Source organism: Carettochelys insculpta, chromosome 30 (assembly GCF_033958435.1).
Source record: "Carettochelys insculpta isolate YL-2023 chromosome 30, ASM3395843v1, whole genome shotgun sequence".
NCBI classification, from domain to species: Eukaryota; Metazoa; Chordata; order Testudines; family Carettochelyidae; genus Carettochelys; species Carettochelys insculpta.
Genome location: NC_134166.1, coordinates 9,506,897 through 9,527,480, shown reverse-complemented (window position 1 = coordinate 9,527,480; position 20,584 = coordinate 9,506,897). Strand labels below are relative to the sequence as shown.

Below are 20,584 nucleotides of genomic sequence, written 5' to 3'. Positions count from 1 at the left end.
TGGTAAAAGGGAGCCACAGACCAGGGCTTGGCAGCCTCTGCCCCCTACACATGCCAGTGAGGAAGATGGCAGAGCTAGACTACGGTTTGCCTCTGGAGTAAGGGGCTAGACGGAGGACTTCAGTGGGGCCCTGAGGCAAGTGGTTAGACCGTGGGTTGCTGCTCCCCACGGAACAGGAGAAGGGCAATAGAATTGGGGCTGTACCCCAAGGCAGACACCAGGCATCAGGACCGATGTGGGCCCAGAGAAGGAGTGGAACAGAAGTGATGGTGGCAGAGGCTGCTGGTTGAGGGCGAACTGGCAGGAGGTGCCATGGCAGTGATGCAGACCCGTGCCAAGTCCCCACCTTAGAACCAGCTGGTAACTTGATGTAATCAGCCTAGAGCAGAGCTGGCACTGACACGAGGACAGAGGGGAATTAGCAGAGCTAGAAGGGGAGCCCAAGGCCAGATAAACGGGTAAGGGGAGCAGAGCATGCCAGGCCTGGCCCAGAGGTAGCACACTGCCCTGCTCGGACCTCCAAGGCCTTTTCCTCCCCAGGCCAGCGAGAAGAGGTAAGCAGACCCCCGAGTAACACGAAGGTTGAGTTCCCACGTGACCTTGTGTAACTTAAATTTCATGCAAGTTGGGAGGAGCCTGGAGCCAGGCGCCAGTTCCCCACCACTCAGTCGCATTAACCCAAGGTACGCGCATGTCAAGTGCGCGTGTCTCAGGGTTCAACTGGACAACACTGCAGTCTGGGGGACAGGGGAAGACACTGCTCTGCACAGATTCCACCTGATGCAGACTTGGTCCCTGTCTTCAGCGGGAAGATCCGGATGGAACAGGGCAAAGACGGTGGCTGTGCTGACCGGTGATGGGGAAAGCAGAAGTGTGCCCTCATGCAAGAGGAAAGGTCAACATCTCAAACACCTCTCCACTGTTCCTGACCCTGAGGTCCCACCGGGTGGGGGGCCCTGCAACAGATTACACAGCAGCTATGACTGAGTGCTGCAGGGTGGGTGGTTGGCATACACGCTGCTCCCTTGCACTCTATCCACTGCAGGAGAGGCCAGGGTGCATTTAAACTACAAGGGAAGAGGTGACAGCGTCCAGCTACTTCTGGTTCTCCTGGGAATACTCTACCCACTCCACACCACGAGAAGGTCTCTGCATGCCAGGAGCACAAGAGGGAAAGAAGAGGCCTGGAGGACGGACAGAGAACGAGGCACATACTTGAACGGTACAAGGTTCCACTTACCCTCTTCTCTCTGAAAGTGGAAAAAGAAGAAACAGGATGGTTAAATGTTGGCAGCCGGGCAACACAGCCCATCTCCCTGGGGTGGCACCCTGGTACTGTTACACCTTCTGCAGGGCCCTGTTGCTTTCAGCGTGCACTCAGCTGGCTGGGCCAAGAGTGGACAGGTCGCACGCGCACCAAGATGGGAGACAGATTCATACAGTGGGGAGCACAGGCCTAACCACAACGCAGCCAAGCCAGCTCTGCCCCACAGCCGGTGGGCCCTCATCTAATACAGAGAGGCAGCTGGCAGGGGACTACAGTTCCCAGCATGCAATACTCCATCTTTAGTCAAATGCAGCTTGATGGAGAGCTGCCCGAGGGGCTCAGCACCTCAACACTGAAGAGGGGAGGTAGCCGCAGTTTGCCGCATCGCAGGCAGGCTTCAAGCTCCTGGAGAGCAGGAGAGTCAGCCCACAGCTTCCACACTATTCAAAGAGAAGGAGCAGGGAGCAGAGATGTCTGGCCCAGCAGCGACTCATCCCAATAGTGTCTTTAGCAGCAGCCAGAACTCGATAACCAGCAGCAGTCTGCCAGGTACCTGTCCCGGCTTCTGCAGAGCAAGTGACCGGGGCGCAGAGGAACACCCTTGGGTCACAGGTGTGGCTGGGCGCAAGCGGAAGAGGGCAGGGAGGGGCACGTCCCGTACTTACTGCTGAAAAAGCCGCGGCTGTAGGCGAACCAGATGCCGAAGGCAAGCAGCGCCAGCAGAAGCACCAGCACGACCACAGCTGCCACGATGCCACCCACGTTGACTTCAGCTGGGCGAGAGAAGGGATCAGCGAGGCATGTGAAGACCTAACGCTACAGACCCCCCTGCAACCCACTGGGTCCCAAGCGCTCTCACATCTGCAGCATGGGAAAGCGGCACCAGCATGGGGTTTAGCCTGTCCAGGTGCAGTCACCAGGGAGATTGGGCCCCACCTTCCCTCAGGAGCTATTCAGTCTCAGTTGCTTTTAAAGGATTTAAGCAGCTAGAGGGGGAGCAGCCTGCACCAGGGACCCACCAGCTCACCAGCCAGCCTGACTGAGACGCTCTGGGTTAGATCTCTCCAGGGAGGTTCTGTAATTTTAACCTTGCTGCTATCCCTCCCCTGGGTCTAAGACAGTCTCCCAGCCTGCTCCACCTCCATTTCTTCCTGCCCATTGGTCACCAGCCCCTTGGCACACAACTGGATTCAGACCTTGGTTCTAGCAGCTTTCACCTACCAGGAAGGTCACTGTCTGAACAGCAACATGCCACAGACAACCTAGCTTGACACTTGGCTGTGAGCCTTGCCAGGGGCTGCCAGGACTTGCCCCCTGCCCCTCTGCTGCTTGGTTGCAGTGAGCTCAGCCAATGCAAGGCTACAGGCTGCCCGGTGGAGCTGTGAATGGGACCTGGGACCTGAAGCTCTTCAGTCTTCTGAGCTCCACTGGGTGGGTGTAATGTTGTGAAGGGCAAAAACCAGACCCAGAGCTGGGCCTGAAACCCACCCATGCTCAACCTCACTCACCTCCAAACCCAGGGTGCTCTAGCCTAGGGCAGGAGCCTCCTCTGGGGCCCAGCTCCAGGTCATGTTGGAGGCTGGACATGCCAAGAGCAGCTCTTGGGAAGTCAGCTCTCTGGGAAGCTCGCTCCTTTAGCGGAGCAGCCCACTGGGCTTCTGGCTGCAGGTTCTCCCCATCCCCTCAAGCCAAGCCCATGTCTGTTTTCCTAGCAAGACACGCGCAGACCATGCAGCCTTTAATCTATTGCAGCTAGGGCAGGTAGCTGCAGAAGGCCGGGGAAGGGACAGCGACAGGGCTGGCCATTGTACTTTTGCGAGTCACTTCCAAGGAGCCCCACCCCCATCCAAGTCACCACTTCCTTACTTGCTTCCAAGTGGGTGGGTTGTGATTTCTGCGCGGCGCCAACGCCGTTACTAGCCTCACAGGAGTATTCACCGGTGTCAAAGCTGGTTACCGGCTCAATTGTCTGGAGCAGGAAAGAAAGCATGAGGGGGGCACTGAGAGCAGGGCAGGCTCCCCAGGAGTCAGGCAGCACCCCCTCCCCCAGCACGTACCAGCACTCCAGTCTCAGGGTCGATCGTGTAGGAGGAGTTCCTGAAGGTTGGGCTCATCTTGGGGTTGGAGGGCATCAGGACGTTGTCCCTGTACCACTGGAAGGTAGGGGGCGGAGAACCTTCGGATTCCGTGCACGTCAGCACAGCTTTGTTGCCGATAGTTACGGAGGTGGGCACCTTGGCAACGGGCGTGGAGGGAGCCACTGCCAGGGGAGTAGGAAGAGGCACATGTTATGGGTGACCCCTCAGAGCTCGGGATCCACCCTGCCCTACCTAAGAACGGGTCATCTGCATTCGATACCTTGCGCTTACTAACCCACGACTGTCCAGATTAGACGGGAGGACCTGCTCAGTGCACAACGGCAAACGGCCAGATCGTGTTGAGAGAAGTAAATGGTAAGCAGCCTCCATGTCTAGCTCGGCAAGTTCATGAGACAGCAAAGCCAGTGGCTGGGCGCTCTTCCATTGCAAAGCTTTCTCGGCCCTGCTCCAGGGCCAATCAGCGACATGCCAGGCCTCTGGCCAGCGTAACGGTCTTTCTCTGATCACACGCACCGGGAACAGCAGTACCTTCCTGACCCCCATGGACATCCTGTGCTGCCCTGAAGCTTGATTGCACTCATGTCAGCACACCCACAAAATGTTACTGGGCTGCTCTTTAAAGTCCACCCAGATCACATTCCAGAGAGCAGGGCATTTCCTTCTGGGGGTTCTGAACTAGCTGTCCTTTGATTCAATAGCGGGTTAAAGGCATTCACTGGGTCAGATCTGCCACTGCTCCTGAGGCATCATTTACACCACTGGGGCACATGCTTGTACGAGGAGCCGAGGGAGGGTGAATCAGGTTCAAAGTAAATGGCAAGTGCCTGTGGGGAGGAGGGTCACTAGCTGCACACGAACGCTGTGAGGATGAGCCCAGCCGCTGGCAGTAGCCATCCTGCAGAGAGGTGAAACGGGCAACGCTGGCTGTGCGGTGAAGTCAGTGTCCATCCCACTCTCACCTAGAAACTTGTCAAACCAAAATAACGGACCGAATCGGCAGCGGTCCAGAAAGAAGGTAAATTTGGTTCAGAATTGGGCCCCTGTTGGGTGACTGGATTTTGCAGCACCGGTGAAACTACCAACATTTGTGAACGAGGCTCTGAGTACAGCCACAGAGCCGGGCCGGTAACAGCAGTGCCATCGGCCTCCCCTTTTGCTCACCAGGGCTTCAGCCAAACAAGGAAGGGCCCACGTTTGGGGTGAGGAATGGTCAATTTCCACTGGTCTGCACAGACAACATACCCAAGGTTCAGACTGATGCTGACAGGTGAAAAGAGCTGGACTGACAACACCTGCCTCTGAAGGAGGCCCCTGTTCAAATGCCATTAACATTAGCAAGTGATGCAGCACAGGCCCAGACCTGTCCACGTGCCCCAGAATTGTCAGCATGGGAGCAGTGAAGTGAAGCTCTATGAAATCCCACCCTCCGTCCACCCTTGGCAACAGGCCACCGGGGCCCTTCTCTCAGATTACAAGCCGTGGAACTTTTAGGCACAGCAACTGGCCCCAAGTTGTAATTACAGGGCGGCATTAGTACCTTTGACGACGAGGTTAACTTCTGACTCGCTTAGCTGGCCGCTGCTCCCGAGGACCTGGCAGATGTACTTCCCGGTGTCCTTCCGAGTCACGGAAGTGAAACGAATCCCCGTGGGCGTGTACTGAGCTCGGTCTTTGTAGGGGTCTGCAAAGCAAGGGCAGAGAGTGATCGGCTGAGAGCGTTTGGAGGTGGAGGGATATAAGCGAGAGCCAGCCCAGGCTGCTGGTGCTGAGGAGGTGAAGGGCAGTGCCAAGAACTAGCCTCAGAGCAGGGTAGAGGAAGAGCTGATTAAACGGGATTCTGTTCAGTTCAAATACTACAGGTCTCTCCACTGGAGAGGGGAGCTGCACACTCCAATAGCCAGTTGCCAAGCCAGCCCACCACAGCTGGCCAGGGGCAAGAAGAGTTTGTTGCAGGGTTTAAGAGGTGGACTGTTATATTATGCTGCTGGCTCAGTGCCGATCCAGGCACAGCGTTCTACGTGGCTGTTCTCAAACGGATCAGCCGATCTGGCTGAGCAACAGGAGTCCCCAGAAAATGAGGAAGCCATCTCTAGGACAGAGGATACAACATGGTATGGCAGATGGAGTGTGGGCTCCTGGGTGGGACTGGGAATATGGGTACAGGAGGGCTTGTGTTGGGCTAAGGGCCTGGGTGCTCGGGTGGCACCAGAATGAGGCATTCAGGTTGTGGGACTGGACTCAGGTCTGGGACAGGAGGTTGAGGTATGGGTGGGAATGTGGGTCCAGGAGAGGGCTCAGGGTGCAAACTCAGGAGGGATCCAGGCAGGGCTTACTTCAGGCAGTTCCCAGGAACCTGCCCACATGGCCTTCCAGGTTGGAGGCAGCCAGGTGGTTTTGTATGCTGTCCCCACCAACAGGTGCCACCTCTACAGTTCCCATTGGCAGTGCGTCCCATCCAAAAGGAGCTGCAGAGTCAGCACTTGGGGATTCCATGGGCCACCCCTGCTCCAAGGCCACCTCTGAGCTGGAGAGCCATACTGCACAGCCAGGCAGGGAACCTGCCAGTCCCACTGCACTGCCAATCAGACTCAACAGGCCAGTCAGCAGTGCTGACTGGAGCCTGCCAGGGTCTCTTTTCAACCAGTTATTCTGATCAAAAAATCAGACACCTGGCATCTTACCCACAGAGGTGATTTCTGTCCCAGGCATTGTGATCTGGTGCAGGGAATTGTAGCATCACTCAAGTTTGGCCCCCCTCCTTTAAACCAGGCAAAATCTGAGAGATGCCACCACTTCACATACCAGGCCACAAAGGCCCAATCAGCACATGCCAAAGCCACCAAAGAAGAGAAATACAAATGCCGAACAAGGTCCAAACGGATAATTTAAAGGACTGTGATTTAAAGCAATCCAGCGTGCCTCAGATCCTGCACCCCACTGGTACAACCCAGAGACCACAAAGGGGGCTCAGACGGTCCACACAGGGGAGCTACATACCTGTGAATTTGGAATCGTAATAGAAGAGCACTATTGATGAGCCCTTTTGAAACTTCCACTCGATCCTGGGTGTTCCGGAAACATACGCAGCACAGGGTATTTCAATTGCTGGAAAGAAAACAAGGAAAAGAATCCCTCTGGCCTCTGTGATGCAAGAGGCCAGAATTGATGATTTAACGGGCCCATTTAAAAAGCTACCAGTTCCCAAGGGCCACCATTTTAAAGTCACATGAATCTGAAGATTCAGCCTCCTGCTATGTAATAATTTAAGGAGCTTTTTTTTTTAAAAAAAATCACATTGTATATTTAGCAGCACTTAGAGTACAGTCGGTTTCAATGCTGCCCCATCTGTTCAGTGTTTGTGTACTTCAATCATCCAAAAGGGCAGAAATTCATTGAAGAGGAGAAAAACAGGAAAATGACTGTGAAGTTCCACAAACTATATGCAGCTGGGACTAAGGAGTTCTGAGATTTACTTAGATCACAAAATTGGATTCCTGCAAGCATCAATCCAAAACTAACAATACATTAGGAAACTGGTGTCACACTGACAGCCTGAAGCAGAGCAGCTATGAAATGCAGCACCTTCTCTCAAGTCCAGGAAACTAGAGATGGAGTTATCCCTGGGACTTGGCCTCTAGAAAAACTAGGGGAAATTTTTTCAAAATATGCCTAAATGGCTTAGGATCAATCACTCAGGACCAGATGTTCAAAGATATCCAGCCATCTAAATACGTCCCACCTCACGGGATTTGTAAAAGTGAAACGAACAGGAGTTCTGTTTCTAGTCTGTTTAGATGCTGCTGAACAGCCTCCGAGCAACTCCTTGTATCAATAAGCACCTCAGCACCTGGGAGAATCTGGCCCCTTGGGCATTTTCAAAACTTTCACTCTAGATTTCGTATTGCAACTTGCCCAGCCCCATTCCAGATTTTGAATTAATTCAGTCTTCTTGTTCGGACTCAGTCATCTTCTCCACCCTGAACCTCCCCATTATGCTCTGGTTCAACAGCTATCAAGCCCCAGCTTTGCACCCAGGCTCCAATATTTTGAGCCAGAAGATTTACGCGGCATTGCTCTGATCCTCAACTCAATTATGTTTGAAGTTTTGGAAAATAAAATTAAAATTATACCTACTTCATTTAACTCATTGCTCTGGGCCGAGGCTAGGGATGAGGGGTTGAGTATGCTGGAGTTTATCCTGCCCTCTCGCACTGCAGTAGCTTGGGGCCAGATGACAAGTGACCCTCCATGGCTGCTGCAGCTCCAGCAGGCACAGCCAGGGGAAGGGTACGTGCCACACAGCTGGGGCAGGTTCGGGTTCATCTGCCTTCTGCGCTCCCCAGCCAGAGTGAAGAATGCAATTTTCCCCTTGTGCTCTGACGAAGAGGAACAGCCAGCAATATCCCCATATGAATCAGAGGGTTAGGGAGATTCGGGCTGCCTTGCACGCCCAAAATGGTGTCTGTGGGAGCCTTGGGACTGAGGCAGTCCCAGACAGAGAAGGGGGGGGTGCCCCCCCGCCAGCCCCTTTTACCTGCCTGGTGATTCTGTCTCTTTCATGTGTAGTTTTATAAGCAGCAATTCCATTCCAGGCACATCCCATTTTCTTGGCACAACCAAACCCCGACCTTGCTTTAAGCTAGGGTAAAAGGAAGCTGCATACCAAATCTGGCAGTCCTCACTCTTATGGTTTAGGGGTTCTTGAACAAACAGACTCAAATATATAGTAGAGAGCAGTACATGTTTAGGGCTGTAGCAGATGAAGATATCCTGGAGCTCTATGCCTGGTGCCGTCTGTGATCTGAATTAGAGGCTGTGAGCCAAAGTCAGGCCATTGGGGCAGATAAACATCCAGTAAATGAGCTTGGCAGTCTTGCTCATGTACTAGGTACTAGATAATTCTGTAAATACATTCTAGCTAGTACAGATATACCTCAATCCTGTACAAAATATGATGATCTGACAAAATAATACACAGGGATGTTTTGTCCAAGACATCTGGAACCAGGGGAGGTAAACAGATATCATGAAACGCAGGAGATGGTGTATATATCCCAGTCCATAAACGTCAGGGTCTCTCACCTTAACCCTGTGTGTGGCCTAGGGGAGAGCAGAGACTCCCGCTACTGACTGAGCTGCTCCTTGCCATGGGACACTTTTGTATTAGTGTACCTGTAACCACTGAGCCAGGGCACTAAGAAAGGTAGTTACCTGCTTCTGTAACTGATGTTCTTTGAAAGGTGTTGCTCAGGTCCATTTAACAGAGGTGGAGGAGGGGGCAGGGGCGTGCTTGCTGCTGGCTGGGCAATGAAGCCCCAACCTCACAACCCTCTGCTCTGACTCCTATACCACCACCACACTGAGCCTCACAAGGACCCAACCAATGTCACATACATCTGCTACTAAGGTATACAAACAGGAGTAAAAGCCTCTTCCCCTGTACTCCCTTCCGAGGGGCTAGAAAGAAAGATGGAGCAATGAGTTCACTTCTGTTTGTGATGCATTCTCATGACAATGATCCTGGAGAAGGGCCATGGCTCAGGGTAATGTTTGGAAATGGATAGGGGAGCCAGGGGCAGTTTTTAACATCCCTTTGCTGGCTGTGACAGCTGACCAAAGCCAGTGGAAAAAGGGCACAGTGGTTCCTGAAGCCAGATGCAGGCTCCGGTGAAACCCGTAATGCTCCTGTCAAATCTCCTGCCTCTGAGGAAGGCCAGTATGAGCAGAAGGTAGAAGATGGGTCCCCTTGAGTACCTGGGATTCTTTCTTCGTAGGTCCTCCTACTGTTCACCTCACTACTAGGATGGTGTCCTTTGCGTGGGCAGCTACTTGTAAGGGTCCTTTAGGGATGTGGGGTGTAAATCCCTAAGGACCACAGAGCGTTCCTTGAAGGACTGGAGTACTTTGTTTTAGGGCTTAAGGGCTCCATCCCATCCAAGGGCTGGTCTTCTCTAGTGGTCTGTATCTATGAGTCATATCGGGTGCTTTCCTGACCACCTGCAGGGACGCTCTCAGGACCATTTGGCCGTTCTTTATTATTTCTTTCAAATTCATCCCTGTTATCTTGAAGGATCTTGGACAGGAAGGGAGCGACATTCTCCCAAAGGGGATATGGTGTATTTGGTGAATAGGGACTGGTAACTTGCCAGGTCACGAGGCTGATGAATATGCCTCTCACCCTGATGGATCTTTGTCCTTACACGTGCCTTTTGTGGCCTGTGCTTTCTTCTGGGCTACCAAAACAGCCAGGAGCTCTGCACTTTGATGGACAGAAGTGTGTTAAAAACCTGGTGTCCCTGGTATCTCTTCTCCACTCTTATCAAAGTGAGAGGAAGAATGTCCAGCATTTACCACAGTCCGTTAGCCATTTCCAGGAGCCCCTTGTTAACAGGGACAGAGATTCTGGCAGCTAAATCAACAGACAGATTCTTCCATCAAACAGGGCTCCTGTTGGCACAGCTCTGACTTCAGGTGGGTGGATTTCACACCCCTACAAGATGAAGCTATGCCAGTGTACATTTTCATTGTAGACCAGCCCACAGACAGAGATCATTCCCCACTTGGGAAAGGCCACTGGGTGGAACTACACCTTGACTGCCCAGGGAAGCAATTAACACAACTACACCATCACTGGCAATTTTTGAATTGATATTTTCTTGTTCAACCAGGAATTAATCTATGGTCTGTGTTATCAAGGAGGTCAGACTAGATCACAGTGGTTCCTTCTGGCCTCTGCATCTATTAATGTAGCACTCTGCACTTACGGTCATTCTCAGGCACTTGGATGGTTTCTGTTTTCATTGCCTCGGCCGATATCAAGGACCCTATGGGAAGGAGAAAAAGACAGACAATTAGCCTATGTATGTTTACAAACCATGGACACCAAGTGATCCCAAAACCAGTAAAAGAGCTGCTAAGCTCAACCCCCAAAAGATTCCGATCTCCTAGGAGCAACACCTTCAAAACATTCTTCTCTACCTCCTCATTTCCTTGCAAAATCATAGCCGTACAGTAGTTGCTAAGGCCCTGCACTCACTCATGGGAAAGGGAGTTTTAGCCAGACTGTTCCAAGCTTTGCTTTCTGGTTAGTTTTTGTTCGGACAAAATTAAATGTTTGCATTCAGTAGGCCTTGAAGACCATGAATGGTCAGTCACAGTACACATACAGAACACACACCCCGTCCCACAGCAATTACAATCAAAAGATCAGACAGATGAAAAATTCCTTCTCAGGTTCCTCTTTAAACCACTGCCCCCCCACAGCTCCTCTCCAGTCTCAGCAGCACTCCTCCTCCTCACACAAAACCGCTCAGCTTATGTCTGATTTACTAAGAAAGAACTCTAATTGCAGTGTGCCCAAGCTGGTTCCTCTTCCCCAGTGAGGTGGAGAGAAATCCCCAAAGCAACAGACCACACAGCCCGTGGTAGATATGACTAATAGTTTGGACAAAGGATGCCTCTGTTGAAAGTCCCATGCCCCTGCAGGTAATGCAAAATTCATAACACACCTGAGACGGTCTAGAAATCCTACAGAAAACTAAGGGATCCAGACTTGACATCCCTGATGAATGAAGGTAAAAGCACAAAGCAATGCAGGTAACATCCTCAGCCTCTGACCTGGCTTCAGTCAAGTATTGGACTACTGCCATCTAGCTTCTGCCTGAAACCCCACCCGCTCCTCTTTGCCTCTGTGAATAAGAATAGAATCCCCTTCCACCTAAGCACCATCATCAGACAATCTTTGCAGGTGACCTATTCAGCAGGCTTCCTGTGTCTGCCTGCTTAACAGAGGAGACAAGAGCTGGCAGATATAAAATATCTTGTGGGGGCAGGAGAGAGGTTTGTTCTGTGCCACAGCTCCACCCAGATCTGTTTGCACTTTGCCATCATACCAGTCATTTTTGCTCATGCCATCACAGTTTCTAAAGGTGTTTTATAGCACTTTCATTGCACTCATCAAGGGCAATAGAGCTTAGCTCTATACATACAGTATAATTGGCATCACAGCTGTAAGAACACAATGTCCTAGTCTTGCCAGGGCCAAACACATGGGCAGTTTAATATTATGCTCTGAAGAGTCCTGAGGCTCCAGCTCTGATGGAGGGCAAGTTCCAAAGGAGATGGGGACCTCCATTGAGAGTACTCTGTGGTGGTTCTAAGCCATTAAAAAAAAAAAAAAAAAGAGTGATCTCACGTGGGGTACGACAAGGGAATCTTTCCAGCAGTGGGGTACCCGGCAATTCATCACTCATCAATACCTCAAACTGCACCTGTCCCCCTGATCATAGCTGGGATCACCAGCATGTTGCATCTATTGGAGTTTCTAGGTGAAACCCAGGAGCGTTTTTACATTAAGCTCACTTCCTAGTCCTCCAGTCTTCAGGGGCCAGAGGCACAGATGGCCATGGAGAGGCGAGGGTGCAATCCTCGGTTGGCACTAGACAAAAAAAAGTTAGCTTGGACCAACTCCCTGAGAATCCAGGCAGACCTTGAGATTGGGAGCCACACTGATGAGTCAGGAGAGAGCAGAAACTGCTTCAGTAGGTCTCCATAGGCACCCCTCTGTCCGTTCTCCTACGCAAGCTGATTTGAAGCCACTCCACTCCCCACAAATACAGGAGCAGAAAGAAACTAGATAGCCTGGGTCCCCTGGAGGGGCTGCAGAGCTGACACTGCAGCAGAAGAGTCCTCAACCCCAGGGAATTTATTGAGTGGAGGAGGGGCACAGTGGTGGATTGGGGCCCCCAGAAAAATCTCCCCCTGCTGCTGCCACAGCCCCAGGGCTATGGTGGAGGAATGGGTCCTGGGATGGGCAGACGGGGGAAGAATGAGCAGTGGATGGAGTCTGTGGAGACAGTGGGGGAAGGGAAAGGCGGAGGGAAGGCAGATCCAGTTGGGGCATAGAAGAAATGGAATGGGGGAGCCAGGGGGATATGGAGGTAGGACATAGGGGAAGGAGGCAGAATGGAGAGAAGCTCCAGCCCAGGTTTAGAGCTCACCACAGTCCCAGCTAGAGTCAAGCTCCCACCGTCCCCTCCACTGAGCAGAGCAGGCTCTAGCGTCCCCAGGGGGAAGCCTCACTGGCTGCCCATGGTCCCTACTGTGCAATTTCTTGTGCTTTGTCCATGTCCCAAATGATGGGCCTTTCTCTACTTCTCCAAGCTGCTGGAGCACAGGGCAGGACACGGTCTCTTTGTGGCTAAAGCCAAGGACTGAGAGTCAGATTCGCAGGTGAGATTTTCCACAGACTAAATCCCATGGCTGGCTCTCTCCCGTTTACCGTATTGGGATCCACCAGAGGCTACATCTCTACTACAGAAAGAAGCAAGGCTCCGAGACTGATCCACGCATGGTCAATTTAGCAGATCTCGTGAAGACCCACCAAGCAAACTGCAGATCACTCTCTTGTGGACACCGTTACTGTACCACAGGTGAGAAGACTAATGTAAGTGGATGGGGAAGTCTCTCCCACTGGGACACCCTCTCCCCCTACAGCGTAAACCCCCAGAGTGACTTGATTTAAGGTAACTGAGAGAAAGCCATGATCGTCTATATACTATCCAAACAAAAAAGCAGTCCAGTAGCACTTTAAAGACTAACAAAATAATTTATTAGGTGGTGAGCTTTTGTGGGACAGACCCAGCTCTTCAGACCCAATACTGAGTCTGGTCTGGTCTGGCTATGGTCTGAAGAAGTGGGTCTGTCCCACAAAAGCTCACCACCTAATAAATTTTGTTGATCTAAGGTAGCTGGAGTTGCGCACCTTACGTTGAGTTTCTGCAGGAGTGCAGACAGGCTCAGTCTCCTAGCCAGCCTGGAAATCCCCAAACTGTCCCTGTGTTGACAAAGCTTGAACACATCACTCACCCTTCACGTGTCAATAAACCCAGCTATAGAAAGATCTGTGAGACTTACAGTGGCAGTGTCTACACTAGCCAAATGGCCATTTCAAAGTTTACTAATGAAGCACTGAAATACATATTCAGCGCCTCATTAGCATGCGGGCAGCCTCGGCACTTCGAAATTGACGTGGCTCACTGCCGCACGGCTTGTCCAGATGGGGCTCCTTTTCGAAAGGACCCCACCTACTTCGAAGTCCCCTTATTCCTATCTGCTCATAGGAATAAGGGGACTTCGAAGTAGGTGGGGTCCTTTCGAAAAGGAGCCCCATCTGGAAAAGCCGCATCAATTTCGAAGTGCCGTGGCCGCCTCCATGCTAATGAGGCGCTGAATATGTATTTCAGCGCTTCATTAGTAAACTTCGAAATGGCCATTTGCATGGCCAGTTCGAAGTTTTTGGCTACTGTAGACACGGCCAGTGCTTTACAAAACACTACCAGCTCAGCAGCTCTGATGGAAGCTGACAGAAGGGCATCTAGTACTTTTCGTAGCCACTCCCTCCCGCAACATTCGGCGTTCCTGGTTTCCTCCCATTGCTCCATTATACCCCAGGATGCCATCCCACTGGATTCGCCTTCTGTGTGCCTTATGCCATGTAAATATTTGCTCCCCATCCTCCCTAGAATATCAGAGTTGCCTTTCACCAGACATTACATATTTAAACATCGTGCATACCGATGGCAATGCCTCAACTAGTAGCTCAATCTCTTCCCCATTCATTCCTCTGGGCCACTGCTTATTTCTGCCTCATCTCCAGAAACTTCAGTTGTTGCACCTTCCAGGAAGTGAGGTGCCAAGAATGAAAAATAGTTTTCCGGGTACAAGAACACCAATTATTTAGACAGAGCAGAAAAGGGAGAGCTTCTGAGGCCAAGTGATATTGCACAGGGGTGTGAAAAACTCCCACCTCCGAAAGACACAGGTAAGCCAACTTAAGCACTGGTGTAAGAGTGTGGATTTGCTACAGCAACCGAAAAACTTTGTCACTCTTGCAAAATGTCTACACACTACAGCAGCATAGATTCAGCATTACAGGTGTGCCCTTGAAGTGCTTGCAGTGCTGGCATAGTAGGGCTGCTGCTACACTACCATGGTCCCGTCGGGGGGGAGGAGGGGGGCATGGTAATGAGGCAATTCAAAGGAAGCTAATGAGGTGCTGGCATGCACATTCAACGCCTCATTAGCATAATGGCAGCTGCACAAACAAACTTCGATTTTCAGATTGACAGTAAAGACAGGGGCAGCTTCAAAACAAACATCCCGCTTCAACATTCCCTTTCTCCGTTGCAGTTCTGCAAGAGTAAGGGAATGTCGAAGCAGGGCGCTTTAGCATTCTCCAGCAGCAGCGCTGATATCAATCAAGTGCCTTCAGAGGATGCTTGCATGTTGTCCAGATTTCACATCCATACAGTAGCATTAGAATAACCACTCCACAGTATACAAGGAGCTTTGTCTTGACACCGATTTCCTGGTTTTTGAAGCCCCTTTGTCTCAGGTGGGCAAAAGCAGGGCTTGCACGGCTCAGATGATGGTTAAGCCAGTAGAACAGAAGGGTGTGCTATATGCTGTAATCTGAGCCCCACCCATGGCAGTGCGTTTTCCTGTTATATCTGTTGAATTGAGAAATGGTGTGTCCTCCTTGGCTCTGTAGGCTTCAGGCTGAAATTTGCTGACGCAAAAAGCCGTTATTTTGTTTGTTAATTGCATCATTTAGCTGATTGAGTTTTCCATTTGATTAGTACTGCATATTGCTGGCTTTCACTCCCTAGTTACTTAACAGACTTTAATCAATGACTAATTTGATTTGTCCCTTTTCCAGCCTGTTGCTGCCACTTAGCAGCCATTTTAGCAGACTGTTGTTTAGCCCTTTTCTTCCTGGTTTGATGTTGGGTCATAGTGTCCATTATCACTTCAGTTTTCAGCTTTCCACCTCAATGTCCTTTCTCTCCTGCCTTGCGAGCTACCAGCAAACTGTCCCTCCATCCTTCTTTGTCAGTAATGGACCTGTAATAGCCATCGGTACATTCATTTGACTTGAGGTAGAGCAAAGACACAGGGGAAATCTGACCACATAACCTTAAGCTGTATTAACCATTGTTTTCTGCTTACCCTAATCACCACTAAGTCATGGACCCGAATACTGAAAGAACTGTGTTTAGCAGCAGCTGTGAAACCTGGACATCTTGACTCCGGGAAAAAACAGGATACAGCTGTTGGGGGACTGTTTTAATTCTCTCAGATACACAAGGCTAAGTCATAATTTCTTAGCATGGCAGTGAAGCAGAAGGAAACGTCAAGCATGCATGGCTCATAACCAATTTAAACAACCCCAAAAATTCAGTGATGAAGCCCCGTCTACACAGCAGTCCTCTCACAGGTCCTAGTTACACATAACTTTCTCTCAAAATAATCAAAGCATGGTTTACAAATGGCAGCGTGGACTGGACCTGGGCCATTCCCCAAGGGCCATGTAAGAGAACACTCAGACAGGGCTGAAATCCTCCAAGATCTCTCTCTGCCTAAGAAGTGGAGCTATGCTTTAGCTGTCACTGGGGGTAGGGGGGCATGACTAGATTGTGAACTTTTTCAGGAAGGAGCTGTGTTTCGTAAACCTCCCCTAATCTCCTGACACTGTAGAAGCAGACACCCCTTCTCAGAAGGGGTGTCTAAGTACAAAAATACTTCTAGATAGGGGCAAAGAGGCACCTGAGTAGCCCAAGGCAGAACCAAGACTAGCTCTTGGCAATCAGAGAGATAGCCGTGTTAGTCTATAGACTATCAAAACAGTCCAGTAGCACTTTAAAGACTAACAAAATATCCCACGAAAGCTCACCACCTAATAAATTATTTTGTTAGTCTTTAAAGTGCTACTGGACTGCTTTTTTGTCTTCTTAGCAATCAAGCATTGAAGACAATTGCCTTGGTAGAAGTAGCTGATCCACTTGAGGCATACCCAAAATGTGTGCTGTTAAGCTCTGCACAAGATCACCAGCAAATCTCAACTACTCATGCTGCTGGCAAGTGGTAACTTGCCTGCCAGTACTAGGCATTGGGGTGCGGGCAGGGAGAGAAGAAAAACAAGAAAACGTAAAGCAGATGGAGAGGCTGCAGCAGTTCCTGATTTCTTCCAATGTGCAGATTTTTTTCATGTGTTTAATAACTGTTTTTATGTGCAACAAGTTGCACTTGCACGTGCACCATGGACGACGGGGAACCCCTAGGTGCGGGTGCTCTGCTAATCAGCCAGGGGACATTTGAATCAATCCTCGATGGCTGCACAAATGCACAGTTTACAGGGAACACTGGGAGGCAGGTACCATTAAAAACATGAAAAACCTGGCAAAGCCACACGAGAAAGTCCTGCTGGGTGTAATCTGTTCTGAACAGAGCAGGAAATGAAGAGCCTGATGACTAAATACTGCTATTGGGAGGGGGGAAGGGAGCGAGTGAGTTGAGAAGAGCCCAAGCAAAGTTTCAATTGACAAATATGGGCTTGGCTCCCTGCGAAACTCCTCAACAAAATAGGGACCGCGTGGGAGCAGAGGATCAGAACAGGTGGAACCGGAAATTCCACTAGGCAGCTCATAGAAACTACCTGGAGCTTTCTCCTTTGCTCTGCTCCACCCCTGCCCTGTCTGGAGCGTAGCTGTCTTGTTGCTGATAACAGGTTTTGGTTCTGATACAGTCTTCTTGCTCATAAAACAATGTTTTTTCACGTCAGTTTACTGATCTACTCACTTCCTGCCTTTCGGTAACAGCTTTGCTTAATTGTTTTTTTGTGACAGAGCAAGGGTAGGGGAATGATGATGTCATACTTGGGTTTTTAAAGCTGCTGTGGAAGATTGAAATGGTGCAATTGGTGCATTCAGATTAGCTGCTCTGTGATCTCTGGGCTATGGATTGAAAACTAGCAGGGCAATAAATAGTCTCAGAAGGGTAGTTGTGTTAGTCTGCAGCTTCATGAACAACAAGTAGTCCTGTGGCAAGTGACAAGGTAGTGGGACCAACTTCTTGTAGGAGTGACACAGCCAGATACCTAGGTAATTAGTTAGTTGCCACTGGGTTGAGTCTTCTCTCTTGAGGATTGTGTAGTTCAGCACAGGACTGGAGCCTACAGTTTGGGTTGTGTGGTCTGGCTTTATCAAAGTCCTGTTGTGCAAGCTAACACACTGTACAGGCATGGAACAAAGGGTATTCTACCCCCAACTGTTGGCTGTCAAAGTACTGCTCTGTGCCTCTATTTCTGCTTACTTGCTTACCCTGTCTCATGGAGTTTAGAGAGCCCTGGAGGCAGACACTTGTCACACTGTGTCTGGGGTGTTTTTTGTTTTTTTTTTGAAGCTACACATCTCCCAGAGCTGGAAGGGACCTCAGGAGGTCATCTTGTCCAGTCTGGTGCCCTCTTGGCAGCACCAAGCACCATCTGTGACATCTATTTTCCCCAATCCCTAAATGGCCTCCACAAGGATTGAACTCACAACCCTGTGTTTAGGGGGCTAATGCTCAAACCACTGAGCCATCCCTCCCCCCAGTTCCCATTAATCCATGAGGTATCTTTGGGCATCATATTGTAAACTCATGTTCGTAAAGCAGATGGGAAAAATGCTGTGGCACTTACAAATTAGAGCCCACCTGTAGTCTCTTGTGCAAGTAACAAAGCATTAATGACATGCATATGATGCTGAATCTGGAGTAGCAGCAAACAGTGAGGGGAGAAAAATTGCATACAGGGACCCAGAGAGATTTAGAAACAGAAGGCAAATCTTGTAAAACTGCAGTCCAATCTTGGGTTAAACATATTCACTAGGAGGGAAAACCCTACAGTAATTCTGAGACCCACAGTTCCTATCAGACAGTGAAATAGAAATGTAGCTAAAAAGGTATTTTAAGCTGCAGGTGGAGGCATCATGGCAGCCGCTGCTACAATATCAGGGTCCCGTTGGAGAGGCCCTGGTAATGAGGCAATTCGAAGCAAGCTAGTGAGGTGCGAACATGCATATTCAGCGTCTCATTAGCATAACGGTGGCCGTGCGAACAAAACGATTTTTCAGATTGACGGTGAAGATGGGGGCAGCTTTGAAATAAGCGCCGCCTAAAAAGTCTTCCTTGTAAGAAATTGGATTGAGAGGGCTATCGCTGAGGGCAGGCACGCATATGGTCACCCACAAGCAAGGCAGCTGTCCTCACAGCTGTGCCAGGAATCGATTGCTCATGTAGAACAAGTAGCAGCTAATTAAGAGTAAGATGTTACCATGAACTGACAGCAATTAGTAAAGAGCAGAGGGAGAATCCTTCTGCGGGCTGAGGAGGAGGAGGAGGAGGATAAAGGGGGTGACATTTTGCTTGGTGCTCTTCAGAGTTCCTGCACCCAGATTCCAGCTGATAGAGAGGTGGGGAGCAAAGCCCTGTCCTGATATTAATCTGTCCCCCCTCAGGCATTTCCCAGGAAAAGCCCAACCTCACAAATGATAGCGCTCCCTCCCAGTAATCAAGGGCAGCCCAGTGTATTACAGGCCCCCTGCTGAGACAGCATAAGGGAAGAGGCGGCTGTTTGCAAGTGTAAAGGAAGGAGCCCAGGAAGTTTCACTGTTTGTTCAGCAATCCGGGAAAGCCTTTGTTTTTAATTTTAAACCCAAATAGGACAGATGAAACCAGGAAATGCCCCATTAACCCTGGGGCTCGCAGATCAGCAGCAGTGCCACAAATGGGATGAGGGGATACAAGGTACTCAAGTTGTTTTAGTTTCAGCATGTCGCCACAACAGCATCTGCTGATGCACTAGCTCAGAGAGGCAGTGCGGTCTAGCAGACAGAGCCTCAATTGGAAATAATGACTCCTGGGTTCTACTATGCTGTGCTGCTGACCTGCTCTATAATTCCAGCAAATCATCATCCTTCTCCAGGCCTGTTTCCTTTCCCACCCCTCGATGGCAGCTAGATTTTAAATTCCTCAAGGCAGACAGCGTGGGTATGTACAATGCCTAGCACAAAAGGGGTCAGTTTTGGTTGGGACCCCGAGGCATTACAGCAGTACAAAGACAAACAAGTGGTTACTTTTTCCATGTCGTTTCCTCACTGCATTCCAATATTAGATCAATGTTTACTGGAGAGTTCAAATTCTTCAGGCAAGAGAATCAGTGTAACTGAAAGAGCTCTTAGTGGCCAGTTCCCAGAGACCACCCCTTCATATTGCATCGCAAACAGCTGCTCTGTTCCCAGTCCCACCTCTAGGGAGGGACTGCAAAGTCAGAGCTTGTGGAAGTACCCTTGAGCTGAATAACTTAAATACAAGGCACTCCGGTCATATGTGCTTTGCTTCTGTGCCAGCCAAAGTTTCACTCAACCCAACAAGATACAATGGTTTAAGTTTCTGAAATGCAAATATTTGAGCCTATTCCCTAGGATTTATACACGGCTGCTAGGAAATAACCTTTGAAGCCTTCTGGGCATCTTTGTAACACAGCACAACTACAATAATTCACGGTCAGCCAGCTGCCATTGCTGCCCCAGTCTTACCTCCACTATGTGGCAATGTGCAACTGCCCAGAGGCAGGCTCGAAAGTGGGACCTCAGGAGCCTAGTGCAGGTGACTCTATAGCTTGAGCTAAAGGCCAGCTGGCTCTCAGCTGGGCTATAGAGGATACTTATTCTCTCTGTGTGACATAATCTAGGTACCAGTATATGGGACAGATAACCACACATAGGTGTGTGGATTACAAATGCTTATGCATCACCCATGAGCCAGTGACTTTATGGGACACGGTGTCAGGTTCAGTTACTTTTCAGTAAGATTCTTCTACTGGTTCAGATGTCCTCTTTGATCAGCATCTCTTACAGCTGTTACCTTTCCCCTGCTGTGAATCCTTCAAAATTAGAGCGGTAGCCGAGTTAGTCTGTATCTTCAAAAACAAGTAGCCCTGTGGCATCTTATAAACTAACAGATTTTGTGGAGCATAAGCTTTTGTGGGCAAAGACCCACTTTGTCAGATATATACTCTTCCCTCTTGCCATGGGGCTGGGAAAGCTTCTCCATAGGAACAGTATGGCAGGGGATGACTTTGTAACTTGAGCTCAAGATCTGACTCTCTAAAGCCGCAGAAACAGGACCAAGAGTCCCAGTCCAGTTTCCCAAACAATTCCTTGGTGAGTAAGATCATAAAAGTCTATGACACAGTCTCTGACCTACAGAGTGTCTCCCTGCAGTTTCCTAGATCATCCCAGAAACAGAGAACAGTTTGCACAACAGGAGTGTGAGGAACTAGCATGACTGAGTGAGTGAGGCACTAGGGAATGCATATTGCAGCAGTTGAAATAAATGG

The 20,584-nt window shown here is 50.0% G+C and overlaps 1 protein-coding gene across 1 annotated transcript in view; it reads right to left on the bottom strand.

Moving 5' to 3' along the window:
- F11R (F11 receptor) overlaps window positions 1–20,584 on the bottom strand; it is a 46,396-nt gene that overhangs the window by 5,515 nt on the left and 20,297 nt on the right. The window contains exons 2-8 of the mRNA XM_074980688.1: window positions 10,131–10,190; window positions 6,364–6,471; window positions 4,904–5,047; window positions 3,325–3,527; window positions 3,134–3,236; window positions 1,933–2,040; window positions 1,241–1,250 (exon numbers count right to left, since the gene is read on the bottom strand). Coding sequence (XP_074836789.1) covers window positions 1,241–1,250; window positions 1,933–2,040; window positions 3,134–3,236; window positions 3,325–3,527; window positions 4,904–5,047; window positions 6,364–6,471; window positions 10,131–10,190 — 736 coding nt within the window. The remainder of the gene's footprint in view (window positions 1–1,240; window positions 1,251–1,932; window positions 2,041–3,133; window positions 3,237–3,324; window positions 3,528–4,903; window positions 5,048–6,363; window positions 6,472–10,130; window positions 10,191–20,584) is intronic.